This window comes from Vombatus ursinus, unplaced genomic scaffold (genome assembly GCF_900497805.2).
Source record: "Vombatus ursinus unplaced genomic scaffold, bare-nosed wombat genome assembly UNPS02010822.1, whole genome shotgun sequence".
Lineage (NCBI taxonomy): Eukaryota > Metazoa > Chordata > Mammalia > Diprotodontia > Vombatidae > Vombatus > Vombatus ursinus.
In genome coordinates this window covers 1,374,149-1,394,754 of record NW_020950600.1, presented here as the reverse complement: position 1 = coordinate 1,394,754, position 20,606 = coordinate 1,374,149, and the positions used below count along the sequence as shown (strand labels likewise).

Below are 20,606 nucleotides of genomic sequence, written 5' to 3'. Positions count from 1 at the left end.
GTGAATCCTCGCGTTTTGATTGGTCGCTGTTCCTAGAGGTCGGGCGGGCGTCTCCATGTGAATCGGGATTCGACATGGCGGCGTCCGTGGCGCGGCGATTGCCCCGCATGCTGCCCATGCCTTTCCGAAGCCGCTACCGCCCGCGCCAGGAAACGCCAAGGTCAGGCAGGGAGAGGAACCTCAGTACCTCTGGTGGGGTCCCGAGAAGCACCCGGAACCTCCTGTACGAGCACGTGCGTGAGGGCTACAGCGCGCGCCCCCAGCTGGACATGGAGAGGCTGTGCGCGCAGCCAGAGGAGGCTGCGCGCGCCTTGGAGCACCGCAAGGGGGAGCTGAGACCCGCCGACCTGTCGGAGATTGTGAGGGCGCATGCGCTACCAAGCCGTCTGCGGGTGGGGCGGGGCCGGGCGGGGGCAAGGGAGCGGAAATGGGGGGCGTGGCTTGTGTGCTCTAAAGGAGGGGTCGGGGTCCCTCGCCTTGGTGCTAGCGGACCCCGCTTTAAGCAAACTCGCTATAAGGAAACCAATCGACTCATTCATCATTAGGCATTTATTAAGTGCCTGCTATGTGCCAGGGACTGTGGTAAGCGCTAGGGATACAAAGAGAGACCAAAGAAAAGTTCCTGCCCACAAGAAGCTTACAATCTAATGGAAATCAGGCTATTTCCTTTATTAAAAAAAAAGATATTTCATTATGCAGGAGACCTCTGGTAGTGTGGGAGTCCTTTTCAACACGTCTCCTTGGGCACTTAAGATGTGATTTGATTTACAGAAATTAATTAGGGCACATCTAATTTCAACAAGACAAATATATATAAAATATATAAAAATATATACATATAATATATTCAAACATTTATATTATATATTATATGTGTATATATGTGTGCATATATATATGTATATATATATATATTTTTTTGTTGTTGTTTTTGTTTTTAGGCAATTGGGGTTAAGTGACTTGCCCAGAGTCACAGAGCTAGTAAGTGTCAAGTGTTTGGTCTGAGGTCAGATTTGAACTCAGGTCCTCCTGACTTCAGGGCTGGTGCTCTATCCACTGCGCCACCTAGGTACCCCTAACAAGACAAACATTGATGAAACAAACACTGACCAAGGTTCCTGGGCTGGGCCCTAGGACTTGGACTGGAAAGTACTTCAGAGATAACTTTTCGGGGCTTTTTTGTTTTTTTACCCTTACGTCATTTCACAGTTGACTCCACCCCCCACCCCCATAAAAGTCCCTTCTAACAAAGAGTACAGGCTACCAGAAGGGAACCACTGCACTCCACCACCTCTCTAATGAACCTCGGAGGTTATAAATCATCATTATTCATTTGTCGCTTGTGTGTGAAGGCTCATGACACCAGTAATAATTGCTGGTCTTTGTGTGGGACTTGAGTTTGCAAAGCATCTTGCTAATTTTATGGCGGCTGCTATTATTATTCCTGATTTACAGATGAGGAAACTGAGGTAGACACAGCTACTAAGTGTGTGAGTCAGAATTTGAACTGGGGTCTTACTGGCTCCAAGGCAGCTAGGTGTCAAAGCAGATAGACTCTTCTTTCTGAGTTAAAATCTGGCTCAGACACTTAGTAGCTACATCTACCTCAGTTTCTTAAACTGTCAAATGAGCTGCAGAAGGGAATGGCAAACCCCGCCTGCTCCGGTATCTTTGCTAAAAGAAACCCCAGATGGGGTCATGGAGAGTCAGACAGGACCAGACAACTTACTGACTCCAGGCCCATCTCTCTTCCCATCTCTCCCCCCCAGGCCCAAACCCCTAGCTGCCTACAATCCAGGCAACTCTAAGAATGTAAATTAGATCAGTAGCTGATATGTGTCCAGGGAGGGTGTTTCCACCAGTGAAATCACAGATTTGGACACAGAGATATGAAGGGCAGCTGGGTGGCGCAGTGGATAGAGCACTGGCTCTGGAGTCAGTGGGACCTGAGTTCAAATCCGGCCTCAGACACCTGACACTTACTGTGTGTGACTCTGGGCAAGTCACTTAACCCTGATTGTCTAGTAAAAAATAAATGAATAAATGAATGAAAGAGAGACATGTACTTATATGCATATTCAGAGAGAAAGCATGTCCTTTACACGTTTAAAAAACGTCTCTTCCTCACCACAACCCCATGCGCTAGATAACTGGGACAGATAGGTGATGCAATGGACAGAATGCCAGGCCTGGAGTGAGGAAGACCTGAGTTCAAATCTGACCTGTGTGACTCTTGGCAAATCATGTAACCGCTGCCTGTCTCAGTTTCCCCATCTGTAAAATGAGGATAATCATAGCACCTACCTTCTGGGGTTGTTGTGAGGGCTCAGTGCCTGGCATATAGTAGGCGCTATAGAAATGTTATCATTATTATTATTATTGCCCCCATTTTACAGATAAGAAAGCTGAGGCTCAGGGCGGAAGTTTGTGACTTAATAACAGGGTTAGGGACTAGCCCTATGTTTGACTGATGTGGCCCTAAGCATAATAATAAATCATAATAAACATAATAATAATGGTTCTGTGTTTCACTGATGATAGGCATTCCCAAATCAGGAAACTCCATCCAGTAGTGCAGGTTGGCACCTCTTGCACAATTTGTGATGCCTGGAGCACTGGGAGGCCCAGTGACTCATGACCTTCTCCCCTGTGCTGTCTCTAGTCACCCAAGGAAGGCTCGGGATCCTCCCACTGACTCTTCCCACGGCTTCCTCTCCAGGTCAAACCCCTCATCAGGGGAAAGGCCCTCGGGCAAAGTCACACACTTCATCCTAGGCCCCAGGACTAACACTTCTTTTCTGTGGGCTGTGACTGAACCTCCAGAAGAAGACCGGGTGCTGAGCCCCTGGAGGAGCTGGGGGAAAGGGGCAAAGGACGTTGGTGGGGATGGGAAGCAGGCTGACCCCTGCTTTCCTGCTCCCACCACTCGGGGCTGCTTTTTGAGTCAGGAGGTTTCAGAGCTGGGGCCCTAGAGGCCTCTTCTTTGCCTGGCCTTGGTTTCTCCTTCTAACTCTCCCCCCCTTGCCCCACCCCAGATTTCTACTTGGCAATCCCTGGGAAGACTGAAGGAAGAGATCCGGGCCCTGGAGGAGGAGAAGGTAGCCGTGGCCCAGAAGATCAAAGCTCTAGTGGTGAGTGAAGCTGGCCTCCCAGCCTCTGGCCTTAACCTCCATCCCTTCATTCAGCAGACACACGCTAAGTGGCTAATGGTCTTAAGCAGGGGAGACAGGACATTTGAATGAGGCCCACTTACTGCCCTGGTGATGTCCCCAGGGATAAGACACAAACACAGGTTCCTTACATGATCAAAAGTAACTGATAAGCTGCCCTCAGGTCTAGGAAGACCCAGGTTCAGGTCCTGGCTCCTGCCCACGCCGCCCCTTTGACCCACAGTGCCGGTAACCGCAGGCATTGGTGGAGAAGGCTTCCAGTACCAGTGAATTCACTGGCCTAGCTTTTTTAAAGACATAAATTGCACGTAAAGCATTTTATAAACTAAAGCATCATAGGAAAATCACTGGGGCGTAATGGATAGAAAGGAGAGGCCTCGAGGCGGGCAGCCGAGGTCTGGGAGGCCACGGTTCCGGATCCGTGGCCCCAATGTCGCTCATGTGCACAGCGCCCTGTGACCAGGACACGGCTACTTCCTGGGCCTCTCCCCCCGAGAGAACAAAGAAGCAGGGAAAGGACCCCAACGGGCAGATCTGCTCCCTGCGCGCTCTCTGTGGTGGCCAGAGAATGGGATCCGGATGGGCAGCGGCCCTAGGGCGAGGGGTGGAACGACAGGAGGGACAGTTCCTGAGGAAGCCGGAAAATGGCCAGATCCACGGCCGAGTCAGCGGGATGAGGAGAACAGCCTATACCGTGCTTACAACATCAGAGAGGAGACTTTAGAACTCGGATCAGCCCAATGAAGAGCCCCAAACCCTAGGGCAGGACGCAGGTGGACCTGCAGACGGCGAGACCCGGGTTCAAATCCTGTGCCTACCAGCTGCGTAGCCCTGGGCACATCATTTAATCTGCCTGCCTCAGTTTCTAGATGTGTAAAATAGGATTAATAATAGCACCTCTCCTGCCAGAGTAGGGATGGACTTGAAACACAGAGAAAGACAAACATTTATGGCCGTGGCCAGCGCGGATGTTTGTTGTGCTGGTCCGTGCGCCTCTCTATTAATGACTTATTTTTTAGGTTTGGTTTTTTTTTTTAATTTGCTCAATTGGAGAAAGAGTGGCGGTGGGGGAGGTTCTGGGAGGGATAGGTTGATTAGAACCAAGAACAAAGGGTATTTGTTTTTAAAAAGAGAGTGGAGACCTTGGTGTTAGAAAGATGTGAGTTCAGGTCCCCCCTTGGATGTCCCCCAGCTGAGGGACAGAGCCCAGGCAAATCCCTCTAAAGGGACCTCCCTGCGGCAGTGACGAGGAACCTCCGGTGCCTGGGGCCATCTCCTAAGGAGACAGAGAACTGAGACGTGGCGTTCACAGGTCCGTGGGGACCCCAGCGGCCCTGGAGCCAGGCCCTCTCATCTTACAGATCAGGAAACTGGGGCCCAGAGAGGGAGCGGGACCAGAACCTCTGACTCCCCCTCCCCACCGTGTCCCCCATCGGAGCTGGGTATGCTGCCTTCCGTTGGCCAGACTGGGGCAGTCTGAGCTGGGCAAGCCAAGGCTTGACGGCCTTCTCGGGAGATGTGGGGATGGATGTGTTAGCCCTGGCCTGGCCGCGGGCTGGCCGGTGCATTCCTGTTTGGGATGATGCACAGGCGTGTACACACACACACACACACACACACACACACACGTGTACGGTATGCGTGCACACACGCGCACACTTCTTCCCGTCGCATCTTGCTCAAGAACTGCAATGGACTCTCACCTCCAGGAGAGAGCCAGGGAAGAAGCCCCCCCCCGCCTCGTTGGCCTAGAGAGTACGGCACGTTTCTCCAGACCGGGCCCCTGAAGCTCAGGGCCAGAGTGGGGGCACTCCACTGCAGCCGGCGGTCTGGGATGGCCAGTGCTGCCCAGGGGGACACCTCTTTCCCCAGCGAAGCAGTGATGGGATAGGCAACAAAGGGGCATTGTGGGTCAGTCAGATAGTATTTATTAAGCACCTACTGTGTGTAAACGCTGGGGATCCAGAGGCCAAAAACCGTTGCCCATCTTTCATCCCATGGCTGACTGGGGCTCTCTGCTATCTCTGTTACGTGACTTAACCCTGATGGTTCCTTTTCCCAGGATCCAGAAAGAACCTGGTCACCTGTCGATAAATAATGAAGTTCCTCCCACGTGCCGGGCACGGTAGTGTGCACACAGGGTTCAGGAGACCTGTGCATGAGTCAGATGTGTGATTTCAGTAAGGCAGGGAGCTCCGTCACCCAGTACCACTCAGCACCCACCGTGGACCTGAGCCCCAGGGCGTTTCCTGGGGCTCTGACAAGGGAAGGGGCCGGTTTGTCCAGCTTGTGTCAGGGCCAGAACCAGAACCCAGGTCTTCCTGACTCTGAGGCTAGGAAGGTGCTCATAATAATGATAATAATATCGATATTTTAATCCCGGGTGGAGGCTCAGAGAGGGACGGCCACCTGCCCGGACTCATGCTGCTGCTAAATCCCAGGGCCTGGGGTAGAGCTCTCAGAGTGAGGGCTGGAAGGGACCTCTGAGGCTGCCTGCTCCACAGCCCTGGCAGGGTGAGGTGACCTCCCTCTGCACAGGTGGTGAGGGGTGGGACCCAGATTAGAAGCCAGGTCCTGGAGTCCCAGGCCAGCGCCTTCCCCTCCAGTCACACAACAGTGATTGTCTCCTTGTGTGCCCAAGGTCCCAGGATTCTGTGATTCTCTCCCCAGGTCAGCCAGGACAAGGATGTCCTCCAACAGGTATGGAGCTTGGGGGATCCTGGTAGGGGGAGGGAGGGAAGGAGAGGGAGTGGAATGAGGGGGCAGAGGCCCCCTCCCCCCAGCTCTGGAGCACAGGCTACTGGGGGATGCCCAGGTGGATCCCCCACTCCAAGTCTAGCCTCCATCCCCTGCCAGGATCCCATGTATCAGAACACCCGGGCCCAAGGAAGGTCGATCCGGACACGTCTGGCAGCCTTGTATGCCGATGAGGCCCATCTGGAAGAGCTTTTCTACACGCGAGCTCTCCGACTCCCCAACCAGACCCACCCTGATGTGGTGAGTGGGGGGCCCGGGGCAGGGAAGGAGCCTGGGCCCAGGGCTGGCGCCCTCCCCCAGTTCCCGACAACCACTTTCTGCTCTTCCAGCCTGTCGGTGATGAGAGCCAGGCCCGGGTCCTGGAGGTGGTCGGAGAGAAGCCAAGTAAGTGGGGCTCGAGGCAGCCCCCTCCTCTCCCGTGGGCCTTCCCTGAGGGTGCGGGCTCAGGCCATCTCCTCCATCTACCTTGTTTCTGTCCATCCGTCTGTCCTAGCTTGACTCCGTCTCTGTCTCCCTGTTTCTCTTTTCTTCCATGTGTCCTTTTTCCCATCCTTCCCTCTCCCCATCCCATCTCTGTCTCTCCTCTGGGTCTCTACCTGTCTGTCTCTGCCTCCCTCATATCTGTCCCTCTGCATCGCTGCCCTGCTCTGTCTCATATTGCATAGCTTTCACACTGGGTACATCTCACACTGCGCACCTGTGTCTGTCCCTATCCAGCCTTTGCCTTCCGCCCCCGGGGGCACCTGGAGATTGGGGAGAAGCTGGATATTATCCGTCAGAAGTGAGCAGCCCACCCCTGGCTCCTGACAGCTGGCATCCAGGGCCTGCCCCCCAGCGGGGAACGCCTCGCCTTGCCGTGAATATTTGATTCCTGTTCTGGCTGCCACCTGCCCGTCCCCTCATTTCCCTTTGTTTCCCTCCCACTGCTGTGTCCCATGGTGACCCAGGACCAATCCTCCACGCTTCCCCAGGCCGGGGGAGGCCTCTGCTGGGGTGGTCCATGTGTATGCCCCGCAGCCGCCCCTCAGGCTTGGCTCTCTCTGTGCAGGCGCCTGTCCCACGTGTCTGGCCAGCGATCCTATTACCTTCGTGGCCCGGGGGCCTTGCTGCAGCATGCTCTCGTCAGCTTTACCCTCAGCAAACTTGTCCAAAGGGTACGAAGACACTGAGGGCACCTGAGTCTCAGGGATGGAGGGGCCTGCCTGTGCCCTCGGGATGGGAAGAGGGCAGAAACCCCTCGGTCGTGGTGATGGAAGAAAGGGACGTCTGAGGAGTGGTCTCGGCGGGACCGAGAGTGGGGAAAGACAAGATGGAGGGAGACAAGGTTGTGTCTTCGGGAACAAGGGATCCAGAGATACCTAGGTCTTGGGACAGGTGGGAATGAGATGTCTGGATCCTCCGGAAAGACAGGGCCAGGACCCCTGGCTCCCTTCTAGCTCTGGCATCCTATGATCTGAGCTGGGCATGCAGGGGGTCCTGGACACTGGCACCTCACTGTTCCTCAGTTTTCTCACCTACATACTAGGCCCACCCTAGAGAGGGGGCGGCTGGGAGCTATGATGGAAGCAGGGTGGGTGGCCTGAGGGGCTGTCCTCACTTCATCCTTTTGTCCCCTGACCCTCCCTTCTCGGTCCCCCCAGGGTTTCACAGCCATGACGGTGCCAGACATGCTCAGAGGAGCTGTGTTTGTGAGTCCCCAGCCTCTACTCTCTGGGCATTGGGCTTGCTTTGGGCCTAGCCTTGTGTATGGTGAAGGAGGGAGCTTGGCCTATGGCTTGGGGGATGAACCCTAAACCTTGAGAGCCCTGCAGGCTGGGTCCATGGCTGCAGTGCAGGCCTGAGCCCGAAGGCGGGGCTGCTGGCAGGTGGGTGGGAGGCCCTGGAAACTCGCAGAGGGGACACCTTTCTGGAAGGCCCTGCTGGACAAAGACTGGAGGGGAGGGGTTCCCTGCCCAGTCTCTCCTCCTCTCCCCCCAGGAGGGCTGTGGGATGAGCCCCAATGCCAGTCCCTCTCAGATATACAACATTGATCCTTCCCGATTTGAGGACCTCAACCTGGCAGGGACATCAGAGGTGGGGATTGCAGGTGAGGGGTTGGGGGAATGGGCTGGGAGAGGGAGTAAGTCGGGGATCCCCTCCTCCTCTGAGCCTGGGCGGCATCTCTGCACCCCACAGGATACTTCATGGATCACGCAGTATCTTGGAAGGACTTGCCCATCAGGTGACATCCTTCCCCTCGGGACTGCACCCCTCCACCGCCCACGTCTTCGCCTAGCGGCTGTGTTCCTTCCCCAACTTCAGGCATTCCGGGCCCCTCCTTATGTCCTGAGCAACCATTGCTCCTCGTTCCCCCCTCCCTCCTCAGAGTCATTCACACCCTCCATTCCCAGCCCTCCTGTCAGGATCTCTGGGCCTGACCTCTGCTTCCCCCGCAGGGTGGTCTGCGCCAGCACCTGCTATCGGGCAGAGACAAACACGGGGAAGGAGCCTTGGGGGCTCTTCAGAGTCCACCACTTCGTCAAGGTCAGCCTCACTCCTAGGAAGCATCAGAGATGACCGGTGACTTCCCCTGTTCTCCTGGGACAGTCCACTGTCCGTTCTCTGTTCTCCCTGGTCAGACCAAAGACACCCAGCCCCAGCTCCTCCCAGACTGGTCCCCAGCATGGGGCAAAGTGACCAGGCCCAGGGTGACCCCCGTGTCTCCTCCTGATCTGCTTACCCTCAGGTAGAGATGTTTGGGCTGACGTCTTCAGGGACAGAGCACAGCTCAGGGCTGCTGGAGGAGTTTGTGTCCTTGCAGAAGGAGATCCTGACGGAACTGGGCCTGCACTTCCGGTCAGCAGTGGGGCCCGTATGTGTGGGGGGAATCTGAGGGGCTCCTCAGTCAGTCCCCAAGGGAAAGCACCGTTTAGTCAGAAAGAAGCCACCTGGCTCTGAAGCCTGTCTGCTAACAACTCCTGTGGACCCTGGGGATTTTTTGCCACTCTGTGCCTCAGTTTCCCTATCTGGTGACTTTTGTATATGTGTGTGTGTCAGTTGGGGTTAAGTGACTTGCCCAGGGTTACGCAGGTAATGAGTGTTATGTGTCTGTGCCAGATTTTTTTTTTTTTTTTTTTTTTGGTTAGGCAGTTAGGGTTAAGTGACTTGCCTGAGGTCACACAGCTAGTATGTGTCAAGTGTTTGGTCTGAGGCCAGATTTGAACTCAGGTCCTCCTGCCTCCACAGCTGGTGCTCTATCCTGTGTGCCACCTAGTTGCCCCAATCTGATGACTTCTTTGGAGCCCTATTCATCCCTGACATTTTGAAATTCTTTGCCTGGCCCACAGGGTCTTGGACATGCCTACTCAAGAGCTTGGCCGTCCTGCCTACCGCAAGTTTGACATTGAGGCCTGGATGCCAGGCCGTGGCTGCTTTGGGGAGGTGAGCCCCATCTCCAGAGCTTATGGGGTGGGATGTCCAGCCTGAATGTCCCTGGGGAGCCTGCACCTTTCCCTCTATTCCTTCCCAGGTCTCGAGTGCCTCTAACTGCACAGATTTCCAGAGCAGGCGGCTTCATATGATGTATGAGACCGAGGCAGGGGATTTGCAGCATGTGCATACGGTGAGGGGAGGCGTCAAATCCTTCCAGAGACCACCCTGTCCGAGCTTCTCCAGGACCCTTCAAGGCTCTCAACTCTCTTCAAGGATGCCCCCCCCAAAGATCCTGCCCTCGCCAGGCCCTGTCTGCATGCCCCCCTCCTCCAGTCCTTGCCCACACTAGAAGAAGCCCTCCCCAAGATCCTGCCCTCCCCAGGCCCTGTCTTCATGTCCCCTCTTCTCCCAGGATGACCCTCAATTAGGATTGGGGGGGGGGATGATTGGCCTAAGTTCTTCCTTCCCCCAGGTCAATGGGACAGGCTGTGCAGTACCTCGCATCCTCATTGCTCTCCTGGAAAGCAACCAGCAGAAGGTGGGAGGAGCAGAGCCTTGAGCAAGGGGGTGGGTTTTAAAGGGGAAGGAAAGGGAAGGGGTCTCCAGGGACACTCATCAAGCTCCTCGTCCACGCAGGATGGCTCAGTGCTGGTTCCCGACGTCCTCCAGCCCTACCTGGGTACTGACCGGATCTCTGCCCCGACACACACTCGCCTCAGATACATTGGTCCCAACCAGCCCCGGGCCTCCTGACCCCATACACCTGTGTGTCCATTCTGAGGCTCTTTGGTCCCTAGCTGGGGAGCAACTGCCCTACCCCCATGTGTCGTTTTAGCACCAAATGAGGCTGAAGGCACCATTTGGGCACCAGATGAAGACCATTGATGAGAAAAGCCATCCTTGCTTTACAGGGCTCACTTACAGAGCAGTGGAGATAGCTCAGGCCCTCTGAGTCCCTGCTGTCCCACTAGGGGAGGAAGAAGTTGGGGGGGGTGGGGAGTGCCATTCTTTTCTATCCCTTTCTTTCCACATTGGCACAATAAATTCCAGTGTAGAGACCTGTGTCTGTGTGTCCAAGTCAATTGGGTAAGGAGGGGTTAGGCTAGGATCTTCATGGTGGGCTCCTTGGAGGAGGCAGGATGAGTGAGTGTAATTTGTATGGCAGAGCTCAATTCTACTCCCTTGTAAATAATTAAGCTTGGGAGTTGGGTAGCATCCCAGCTGCTGCACCCCCAGGGCTTGCTGCAGGGGGGGCGGTAGGTAGACAGGCTGTCATTGACGTCACTTACTCCGCCCACCCCATCTGTCCAAGAGAAATATAAGGCGGCGGTTGGGCCTCTGCCTCCTTTGCCCAGCACCCCAAGCCTGAGCCCACCCTATGGAGCGCTGAGGAACAGCAGACCCAGGAGTCCCTGACCACTCGGCCCCACCATGCCTCAGCCTGGCCTCGTGTCCCTGCTGCTACTGCTGCTGCTGCTGGGACTGGGTGAGCTAGAAGGCCCAGGCATCTGGGGAGAGTGGAAGGACTGACTGACACCCAGGGATAGGAGAGGGAAAAGGACTCCTGGAATTCCGGAGGGATGTCGCTGGGGGATGAGGGAGAGGCGATGGGGCAGGGTCCAGCCCCAGGCTCCTAGGGAGAAAGGAAAGGGGAGGCTGAGGAGACAATGAGAACGAGAACGGTCAGGACCCCGGACAGCGCTGGGCGGTCGTTCCCTGAGGCTGAGGGGGCTCAGGCCAGGTTTCCTGACTGAGGCCCTCCCTACTTCTTTTCCCACAGCTGGTGCTGCACCTCTCTCGAAGCAGGAGGTGAGAGGGATCAGGGCCCCAAAATCTTGCCCCTAGATTTCTTTGCCCCAAATCCCATCTTCTCAACCCCTAAACCCTTTTCTCCTTTGATCCCTGTCTCCCCTCTCCCCTACCTGACCTTTAAATTCCATTTCCCAAATCTCCCTTTTCTCTCCAAATGACTCTCTTCTGTCCCCTCGTGACTCCATCCTCTATCCCAAATTCTACTTATGTCCCCCGATCACTTCATCTGTCTGCAAGCATCTCCCAGGCCCCAGGTCTCTCCTCTGTTCTCCATGGTGCTGCTCAGTCCCTGTTCTCCTTTTCCCTAAATGACCTGAGTTTCCCCAATTCTCTGATTCCCTCACTGCCCATCCTAGGTCACTCGACGCCTTGAAGAGGCCCTCAAAGACAAGCTAACCCAGGGGGGCCCTCGGGAGGGTCCATGCACCCAGCTCTTCCAAGAAGGTATGAAGATGAGCATGCACTCCCCCTCCCGAGTTCACTTGTGTCCCAGTTCCCTCACCCCATTAACACCATCCTTCCTGTCCCTAGATGAACAGCTCACATCCCTGCTCCAGACCCTAGAGGAGCTTAGGCACCAAGGTACGAACGACCAGGATACCTGGCTCCTGGCCACGGCTTCATCCCCCAGGGCAGTGGGGTGGCTCCACCCTCCAGGGGTTCCCTTGGGTGGCCCAGGAGGGAATGAAAGGGAGGGAAAAAATGCCTGCGATGTCTGATCCTCTACCATTGCCTTTCTCACTCAGAGATCTCCAAACACCGCCTGGATCCTGAGAGCGAGGCAGAGAAAGAGGAGCAGGAGGAGGTGGAGGAAGAGGATTTCAGGAAGAAAAAGCAGGGCCCAGGGGAGGTTAAGGGGGAGAAGAGGTTGGGCCAGGAGGTGCGGGAGGAAGAGGAGGAGGTGAAGGCCAAGGAAAAGTCAGAAATCAAGGAACAGGAGGTGAGGGGTCAGGCCAGGGTTCGAGAGGAGGAAGAAGAGGAGGACAAGAAGAAGAGGAGAGGACTAGCCGAGGCCTGGGTCTCTGAGGAGTCCCTGGATGACCTCAGAAAGCGGAGACCAGAGGAGGCCCGGGGCTCGGAGGAGGAGGCGGAGGCAGGGGCCTGGGACCAGGGTGTGGAGAAGCGCGTGGCAGAGAAGGCCAGTGATGAGGAGACAGCCCAGTTTGAAGAGGAGGAGAAGGGAGTGAGGGTGTCAGGTGGGGGTCGCACCTTGTGGCAGGGGGCTGGCCCTGCCCACAGACACCACCACCACCCGCCCCGTCCTGAGCAGGAGTCGGAGGACGAGGAGGAGGCGGCAGAGAAGAAGGTGAGCCAGGAAGGCTGCCAGACCACTGGGGAAAATGGCGACCAAGGCGGCCGATGGAGGATGGTGGGCAGAGGGGAAGCAGGAAGGCTCCATTCAAGTCCTGCCTGTGCGTCAACACTAAGTGCCTGCCATGTGCCAGGCACTGTGCTATGTGCTAGGGATACAAAAGGGAGGCAAAAGGCAGTCCCTGCCCTCAATGAGCTTACACTCCAATGGGGGTGACCAGCAGAGGGGAGGCCCTGGCAGTCACTTCCCTCCATGCTCTTAGGAATTAGAAATTAATGTTACATATGACGAACAATTAGGAGATCAGTTTTGGTGAAGAATAACATCTGTGAAATGGAGCAATGTGTTATAATGATGGGTGGGTAAATTGGGGACAAGAGTGAAGTTCTAAGACTCTGGGCTGCAGGAGAGGTGCCAGCCTGCACTGGCAGAGAAGGTTCCCTCACCTGGGAATTGCCTACATGAATGAAATCCAGGGTCCAGTCCCTATCCTGGCCCCTGGAGGAGGGCTTGGATGGTCTCAACCTCCAGCTGACACATCTGGGGAGGCCAGGGGAGGCTGGGACCCTCAGAGCAGTAAGTGCTGTCTCCCCTTCCCCCCAGGAACATGAACTGGAGCACCTGGAGCAGATGGGGGAGGAGCTGAAGAGGGTGGCTGAGGCGCTAGGCAGGAGGGGCTGAGGAGCAAGCGGACCCTGGCACCTGCCCCAACCGCTCTCGCGCCTCTTGGCACATCTGGCTATGGACCGCTTCCTGCCCATCTTGCTCACACCCAGGAGCCCCTCCCCAGGGGGTGGGGGGAGGGGGCAAGAGAGGGTCACCATGAAAACAGACTTGAGGAAGGGGGGGGATGAGAGATTTCTGCCCCACCCGCTCCCTCCTGCTACTCCCCTCCCCCAACACGAATAAAGCACAGGTAAAAGCATGGCTTTCCTCCCCATTGGTCTGTTTCTGAATTCGGATGGTACGGACCCCAACACAGAACCCTGGACACTCCAGTCAGAGGAACCAGGGTTTTATCGAAATTAAGGCTTTTCTACAAAAAAAAAAAAAAAAAAAAAGGCAAAGAAATTGGCTAGAGACACAGCTGGCGAGGAAGGCGTGCCTCAGTTTCAGCTCCGGCTTCCATGGACCACGATGTCGTCATACTCGTCCTAGGGGACCGGGGGTGGGGGGGGGTGTGTGTCAGGACTTGCTTCTCCATCCTGGGCTCAATTATTTCACTCCCTCCCCCCATTCCCCGTCTCCCATCACCTCTGTGCCCTCCAGAAGAATCCATTACTAGCCCACCCATCACCAGTCTTCTCTCTCCCTCCACCCCAATGGTGCAGGTCTCTCACAGCCTGAATGCCCACAGGTCACTTACACCCTCATCACTGTCGCTGCCTCTGGGGCTGTAGTCCTCCTCGTCCTCAGACTCGGGCTCCGGGGCCCCATGAGCACGCAGGAGACGGGCGAGGAGGGGGTCTGACCGAAGTGTGGCACTCCCCAATGGGGTACGGCCTCCATACATTTGGGCCTTGGGGTCTGCACCGCCGTCCAAGAGCAGCTCCAGGACCTCAGCTGCCTGGGCCTCCACAGCCAGGTGGAGGGGACTCCGCCCACATGTGGGCTCCTGATTGGGAAGGAGACAGTGCACACTGGGGCATGGAACCTCCCCTTTCTGAAGCCCCAGCACCCCTCCCTCCTCCTAATCTATCCCCAGTCACTGCTGCTGACAGGAGGCTTGCACTGACAACAGTCTCTTCCTAGAGGCTGGGCCTGTCCCCCATTTGCAGGGCCCAGTATCTTCACACCAAACCCACCTTGTCTTTCAGACTATGTACGGTCCAAGGGAGACCCTGCTTGTCTCAAAGAGGCCCCTCTGCCCACAGGGGGCCACCCCGTTTTACAGTTCCCTCTCAGAGGAAACCAGTAATCTCCCTCATTTAGACTCCCCCAATCTAGGGAAAGGAGCTGGGGGTGCAGAAAAGAATCTCACAGAACAGAAATACAGAAGGAGGGAAACAGGGGCATGGAAAAAGGGCCTGGGGGGGTCGAGAGGCAAGTGGGGTTCCATGTCCTTACTGGTTTGTTGAGATCGGCCCCTGCTTCCCGGAGCAGCTGAACCATCTCTGTGTCCCTGTGGATCACAGCCACATGGAGCGGAGTGTGGCCTGGGAGGTTATTTTAGAGAAACAAAGATGGGAAGATTTAGAAGGCACCTAGGGAATACATTCAGAAAGTATTTAAGGCAAACAAGGATCCTCAAAGGAAATGGGAGAATATTTATTTAGGGGGGATTTGGACCTAAGTTCAAATCCAGCCTCAGACACTTACTAGCATGTGACCCTGGGCTAGTTCCTGACTCATTTGTCTCATCTGTAAAATGAGGACAATAACAGCATCTACTCCACAGGGTTGTTAGGAGGATCAGGTGAGATAATGCTGGGAAAGCATCTGGCACAGCGCCTGGGACAGAGGAACTGCTATGCCAATGTTAACTATTGCTATGATTTTTATCATTACTGTTTGGAAGATGACTCGGTCCCCCAGGGATCAGGCTGAGCCTGTGAGAGGGGAGAACATCAGCTGGGGCCATACCCTGGTAGTTGGTACACTGCAGCTGGTTGAATCTCTCGTACTTGTCCTCATCTTCATCCTCCCCCTGGGTTCTCTGGCCCTCAGGGGGCCCCAAAAGGGCTCGGGCACAGGCATGAGCCCCAGCCCGGCAGGCCAGGTGCAGGGGCGTGTGTCCCCCTCGCTCAGCCACACAGAGCCCAGCCCCTGCGGCCCGCAGCTTCCGCGTTATGGCTGCCTCCCCCAGGATGGCTGCTATATGCAGAGCTGTCTGTGGACAGATGAACACGGTGAGAACAGAAGATGGTCAGTCCCGGGGTCAAGGTGCAGAGACCGTGACCAGTCCAATCGCCAGGTTGAAAGGGTCTTCTCCCCACCCCACCTACCCCATCCACAGTCAGGGGAAGGACCTCACCTGGCCCAGGTCATTCTGGAGGTCCAGGTATTCTGTTCCTGCTGTGAAATGAAGCAGGAAGTCGAGGAAGGCTTCATGCTGGTGAATCACTGCCAAGTGCAAGGCCCTACAGGGTGGAGGGACACAGTCAGAGGGGGTGAGGGTCAGGGGTCACCTTTGAGGCCAGGGCCCAGCTGGGGGGCAGTACGGGTGCAGGGAGTACAGGAAATTATGTTCCCTAAAGAAGTCCCTGTTCAAAGGGAAAAGGAGAGGCGACAGAGGCCAGGAGTTTTGGGGAGAAACAGAATATCAGAGCTGGAAAGGGCCTAATCCAAACCATACCTAAACATCGCCTTCCCCCCCACCACGTGAGCCTGCCTGAGGACCCCCAGGGAGGGAGAGCCCACGTGGGGCAGCCCCCTGGCCCCGCCTTCACACCGCTCCTCCCTGCCTCAGTTTCCTCCTCTGTAAGAGGCGGGGATCCCCGCCCTCCACCTCTGCACAGTAGCTCCCTGAGGGGTGGGCAGCCTCTGGGGGAAAAGGGGAATCTTGGGGGCAGGGGTCAGAGGTCAGGGTAGGGTGGAGGGGGCGAGGCGTCACAGGGCAGGGGGCAGCGGCAGGCCTCTTACGTGTCCCCGTCCTCCGTCACGTAGCCGAACACCTCAGGGGCCCAACTCGCCGGCTCCTCGTCCTCGTCTTCGTCCGCCCCGTCCCTCGCCCCGTCCCTTGCCCCGTCCGCCGGGGTCCCGAGTCCATCAGGCCCCAGAGACCCGAGCCCACTGTCACACCATTCGTCCACAAGCCCGCCGTCCCCGGACTTCACGGGCCCCGCCGGGGCCGCCATGGCCTACGCAGAGCCCTCCTCTCCCGGGCCCCCCCGGCCCATCCAGAGTCGTTGCCGCCGCCGCAGCCGCCGGCCCGGGGATTCCGAGGACCCGGGGAATTCCCCCAGCACCCCAACTCGCTCAGCGCTCCGACCAATCGGGGAAAGCCGCACCGCCCCTTTTCGAGACGGCTGCCAATAAGGTCGCGAAACCTTCCTGGCAGTGCTCCGCCCCTCGCGCCAAGTTGTCCAATAGAAAAGACGCGTTTGGCCTGCTCGGCCCCCGCGGCTCCGCCCCCAGTCACCGCTTTACCCAGACGGCTTCCGGCGCCAGGCACGCCGGGAATCGTGGTTTCTCTGTCCACCGTGGGGCACGCCGGCCTTTAAATCAGCGGAATGACGGCGCGGGGCATTGTGGGATTCCCGCGATTGCCACAGGCTCTTCTGGGAATTGTAGTGCGTCGCCAGCCCTCCCCGCCCCCGCCCCCGCCCGTGTCCAGCGCCGTCACGGGACGGAGCAGTCGGTGACAGCCCCGAGGGCCCCTGCCCGCCCCCCGCGCTGCTGAGCCCTTCCCTGGGCCCGGGCCCATGGCCGAGGCAGACCGTGAGTAGGGGCCCGGGTGGGCTGGTGGGCCGGGCCTAGGACCAGGCCCCCGGGGCGAATGGCTCCGGGGACTCGCCACCCGGAAACCACTGCGTGGGGCCTTGGGGGGGGGGGAGGAAGGGGAATGGGGGGGAGGGATCCTGGGGACCCCGGTCTCCGCATTGCCGGCTAAGGCTGGTTGGGGGTTAAGGTGAGGGGTTGTAATTCCTGGGGTGTCCAATGCCTAAAGGCCTCGATTTAGGGAGGCAGGAAACAGGTGCCTCGGTTGCTAAGGGGCAGGTGGTGGAGTGGTTCTGGTTGCTAAGGACCGTGATCTCTGGGAGGCCTGGTAGCTAGTTGCTAAGGGCCCTCTGGTTGCTAAGCCACTAATGCACCCTATCCCGTGGCCAATTGGGGCCCCCCTCCCCGCTTCTCGCCCCCGCCGCCACCCCCACGCTAACAGCACCCCATCCCCCCTCCAATATAACCCTGTCTCCCTACCCCCCTTCCCTAGCCCCCGGTCCCCCCCAGGACGAGGCAGGGAAGGTGCAGGATGCTCAGGTGAGAGGGGGTGCCCTCGGAGGTTCGTGATTGGCTAGCCGGGGAGGGGCGAGATCTGTGATTGGCTGCTAGGGGAGGGAGAGGAAGTCTGTGATTGGCCCGTGAGAGGATCCGCGCCTCCCTCGCCAGCTCCCATCGCTCATGGCCCTCCCCCTCTTTCCCCAAGGGAGTGGGTTGCCCAGTGCCCAAGATCCACACGGATCGTTCACCCCACCCCCAACCCTGGAACAGCAGATCTGTTCCCCATCCCCCATTCTGAGGACCCTCCCCCCCTTCCCCATCTTTGATCTTCTTTCCCCAATCCCTGACCCTCCTCTCCCTTTTCTGACTCTCCTTTCTAATGGCTCACCTTCCCTCTGACCCTCTTCCCCTTGACCCTCCTTTCCTCACCCTCCTCCCCTGATCTGTCCTCCCCAAGAGCTAACCCTCTGGGGGGCCCCCCGACCCTCCTCACTCTCTGACCATTTTCTCCCGTCCAGGACTCAGATTCAGAAACTGAGAGTGGAGCTGCATCTGGAGAGACAGAAAGTGAGTTGCCCAGGGTGGTGAATGGGGAGCAACAAAACTGTCTGAAGCCGAGTTGGGCCCAGTGCCTACCCCCTCCCTGAGTGACCCTTATCCTCTGGTCTGCCCCGCAGTGGACTTTTTACGGAATCTCTTCTCCCGGACCCTGGGCCTGGGCAGCGGGAAGCGGGAAAAGCTATTGGATGAACTTTCCTTGGAAGGGGTGACCAAGTTCATCCAGAGTGACCAATGTGAGTTCTTGCTTCTCCCCATCTCCTATTCTTTGCTCAGGTTGTCTATGTGACATGCCTTACCCCATCTACCCAACCTCAGCTCCCATGTCCCAGACTGGAGCATTTCTCCCCTTCCCCTCTCCCATTGCTCATGAAACCCAATGAGAACCACCTAGACCAGGGGAGAACCCAGAGCTAAAGGGTGGGGCTCACCCTGGGATTCCAGAGGGCTCCTGAGGGCCCAAGGCAGTCCTGATAGGGATTCCCGGAAGAAGTGGAGAAAACAAGCCCGGACTGCTCTGGTCTCGAGGTCACTCCCCCCACCTTGTTTCTTTTCCAGGTCAGAATATCATCTGCATGGTAGGGGCAGGGATCTCTACATGTGAGTAGCTGTGTCCCTCTGCCCTCAAGCTCCAAACTTCCCCCCAGAATGGGGCCAGGGGCCTGGGATTAAGGGCCAAATCCCCCAAAGAGCCAAGCTCAGGGTTGAGATAAGGCCCCTCTGACCAGTGAGGTGGGCTTCCTCCAAGGATACCTCTTCTGTTACCCTTGTCCCCAGCTGCTGGCATCCCTGACTTCCGCTCCCCAACCACTGGCCTCTATGCCAACTTGGAGAAGTACAACCTTCCCTACCCCGAAGCCATCTTTGAGATCAGCTACTTTAAGGTAATACAGTCATTGAGAACAGCCCACCTTTGGGGTTTTCACCCACTCCTAGGAGGGAGAGCCCCTCCTCATCCTGAACCTTTCATGCTCTCATTCATAGCAGGTAAATCCTTCATCCTATCAAATATCACTAGTGGGACCCCTAAATCTGGGCTGCTGAGGGGTAGGGGCTGAGAGATCCACCTCACTTCATTCCCCATTGTGAAGTATGAAGGATTCACGTGTCTTCATATGTCTTTGTCTGTTCTCCCAGAAACACCCTGAACCTTTCTTTGCTCTGGCCCGGGAGCTGTACCCAGGGCAATTTAAGGTGAGCTTAATCAGAGGAAAGGGAAAGGATGTAAACCCCCCCCAATCCGGCAAAGGTATAGCATTGGAGGTTGGGGGATAGTCAGGGCTTCCCCATCTGGGCTTGCTGGGCTGGCTGCTTCCCACAGTGGGTGGGTGGAGAAGCTGGGAGGGTCTTGGCTGTCCTAACCCCATCAATGACAAGTGTGTGTATGCCTTGGCCCCCCACCCCTCTGTAGCCCACCGTGTGTCATTACTTCATCCGCCTGCTCAAGGACAAGGGGCTGCTGCTTCGCTGCTATACCCAGGTGAGGGCAGCAAGAGAAGGGGGCTGTGAGCTGTGTCCTACAGAGGCAGGTCTGCCCTGCCAGGCCCAGTGGGCAGCCTGAATGGGCAGGAGGGGCTGCAGCCCCCCAGATAGGCAGTGACAGTAAAAAATAATTCTTCCCCATAATAACCACATGCATCAGTCAACTTCATTTGTCCTTTAAAAATACTTTGAGTTTATTTTTGAATAGAACAAAAATATTCTATGATATCTCTGTCTTCTAGGGATAAATTGATGACTGGGCAATCATTTCTTATGCTAGTCAGATTTTCTTTCCATCAATTCCATTGCGAACTTTAGATTTAGTTTAATTTCAATAAATAATTCTCAGATACAGTGCAGAAAACTGGATTATCACTGGGGCAAATACCCATTTCTGACTTCAGAGTCCCTCCCTCAGGGAGCTTCAAGTCTAGTAGGGGGATGAGGAGGAGACGGAAGGTGGGAAGGAGCCCTCACTAGCTGTTTCCCCTCCCCTCCCCCGCAGAATATTGACACACTGGAGCGGGTGGCTGGGCTCGAGCCAGAGGACCTGGTGGAAGCGCACGGGACGTTCTATACCTCTCACTGTGTCAGCTCCCACTGCCGGAAGGAGTATGACCTGGGCTGGATGAAAGGTGAGGCTTGGACGCTTGGGTCTCTGAAGGCAGGGGGAGGGGGCCTGAGGAAGGGGAGGCACAAACCCCAGTGGCTGCTCTTCCCCCCCAGATAAGATCTTCTCAGAGGCAACCCCCAAGTGTGAGAAATGCCAGAGTCTGGTGAAACCAGGTGAAACATGGGAAAGGGAAGAGGGGGGGGAGGGGGGAGACGGACACCTAGAGGGGACGGGTCAAGAGCCACAGGGAACAGCAAAAAGACCCCTTTCCTCGCTAAATCAAGTTAGAGGGCCCCTGGTCAGGTCTCAGCAGTGCCTGGCTGTCATTCTCTTACTCTCTCCTGGCCCCTGGGGACCAGTCCCCCATCTCCTGTCTCCCTGGTCTTAATTTCTGTCTCTGTCTCTCTCTGTCTCTCTGTCTCTCTCTGTCTCTCTCTCCCTCTCTTTCTCTCTCTCTCTCTCTCTCTCTCTTTCTCTGTCCCCTCACCCTTTCCCCATCTCTCTCTGTCTCTCCCCCCCCTCCCTCTCCCCCTCTCTTTCTCTGTCCCCCCACCCTTTCCCCATCTCTCTCTGTCTCTCTCCCCCCCTCTTTCTTTGTGCCCCCACCCTT

The 20,606-nt window shown here is 56.7% G+C and overlaps 4 protein-coding genes across 7 annotated transcripts in view; 3 read left to right on the top strand and 1 right to left on the bottom strand.

Moving 5' to 3' along the window:
• Positions 1 to 41: 41 nt before the first annotated feature.
• Positions 42 to 10,780, top strand: SARS2 (seryl-tRNA synthetase 2, mitochondrial). Of its 4 annotated transcripts, none has more exons than XM_027855261.1 (16): positions 42 to 359; positions 3,036 to 3,131; positions 5,841 to 5,870; positions 6,027 to 6,167; positions 6,257 to 6,311; positions 6,645 to 6,708; positions 6,976 to 7,081; positions 7,568 to 7,615; positions 7,905 to 8,000; positions 8,103 to 8,450; positions 8,653 to 8,762; positions 9,254 to 9,347; positions 9,436 to 9,528; positions 9,811 to 9,876; positions 9,975 to 10,017; positions 10,694 to 10,780. In XM_027855261.1, exons 1-16 carry the CDS (start codon positions 75 to 77, stop codon positions 10,705 to 10,707), a joined length of 1,689 nt encoding a protein of 562 aa, XP_027711062.1. In that variant the 5' UTR covers positions 42 to 74; the 3' UTR covers positions 10,708 to 10,780. The 4 variants fall into 4 exon arrangements, with proteins under 4 accessions (XP_027711062.1, XP_027711063.1, XP_027711061.1 ...); XM_027855262.1 differs by having other exon boundaries at positions 10,653 to 10,744; XM_027855263.1 differs by lacking the exon at positions 10,694 to 10,780 and having other exon boundaries at positions 55 to 359; positions 7,905 to 8,013; positions 8,103 to 8,148; positions 8,363 to 8,450; positions 9,975 to 10,396.
• CCER2 (coiled-coil glutamate rich protein 2) lies at positions 10,733 to 13,389 on the top strand. Its single transcript, XM_027855272.1, has 6 exons — positions 10,733 to 10,824; positions 11,119 to 11,147; positions 11,507 to 11,594; positions 11,682 to 11,732; positions 11,897 to 12,456; positions 13,066 to 13,389. Exons 1-6 carry the CDS (start codon positions 10,770 to 10,772, stop codon positions 13,141 to 13,143), a joined length of 861 nt encoding a protein of 286 aa, XP_027711073.1. The 5' UTR covers positions 10,733 to 10,769; the 3' UTR covers positions 13,144 to 13,389.
• A 72-nt stretch (positions 13,390 to 13,461) lies between these two features.
• On the bottom strand, positions 13,462 to 16,525 carry NFKBIB (NFKB inhibitor beta). The gene is made up of 6 exons (XM_027855271.1): positions 16,045 to 16,525; positions 15,437 to 15,542; positions 15,046 to 15,292; positions 14,530 to 14,618; positions 13,829 to 14,077; positions 13,462 to 13,616 (listed from the first exon to the last, which is right to left on the bottom strand). Exons 1-6 carry the CDS (start codon positions 16,257 to 16,259, stop codon positions 13,575 to 13,577), a joined length of 948 nt encoding a protein of 315 aa, XP_027711072.1. The 5' UTR covers positions 16,260 to 16,525; the 3' UTR covers positions 13,462 to 13,574.
• Positions 16,526 to 16,787: 262 nt separating this feature from the next.
• Positions 16,788 to 20,606, top strand: part of SIRT2 (sirtuin 2) — a 9,003-nt gene continuing 5,184 nt past the window's right edge. Inside the window, exons 1-10 of the mRNA XM_027855270.1 lie at positions 16,788 to 16,842; positions 17,336 to 17,382; positions 17,862 to 17,910; positions 18,021 to 18,137; positions 18,460 to 18,501; positions 18,679 to 18,785; positions 19,039 to 19,095; positions 19,313 to 19,381; positions 19,889 to 20,018; positions 20,110 to 20,169. Of these exons, the coding sequence (XP_027711071.1) occupies positions 16,827 to 16,842; positions 17,336 to 17,382; positions 17,862 to 17,910; positions 18,021 to 18,137; positions 18,460 to 18,501; positions 18,679 to 18,785; positions 19,039 to 19,095; positions 19,313 to 19,381; positions 19,889 to 20,018; positions 20,110 to 20,169 (694 nt within the window). The 5' untranslated portion in view covers positions 16,788 to 16,826. The remainder of the gene's footprint in view (positions 16,843 to 17,335; positions 17,383 to 17,861; positions 17,911 to 18,020; positions 18,138 to 18,459; positions 18,502 to 18,678; positions 18,786 to 19,038; positions 19,096 to 19,312; positions 19,382 to 19,888; positions 20,019 to 20,109; positions 20,170 to 20,606) is intronic.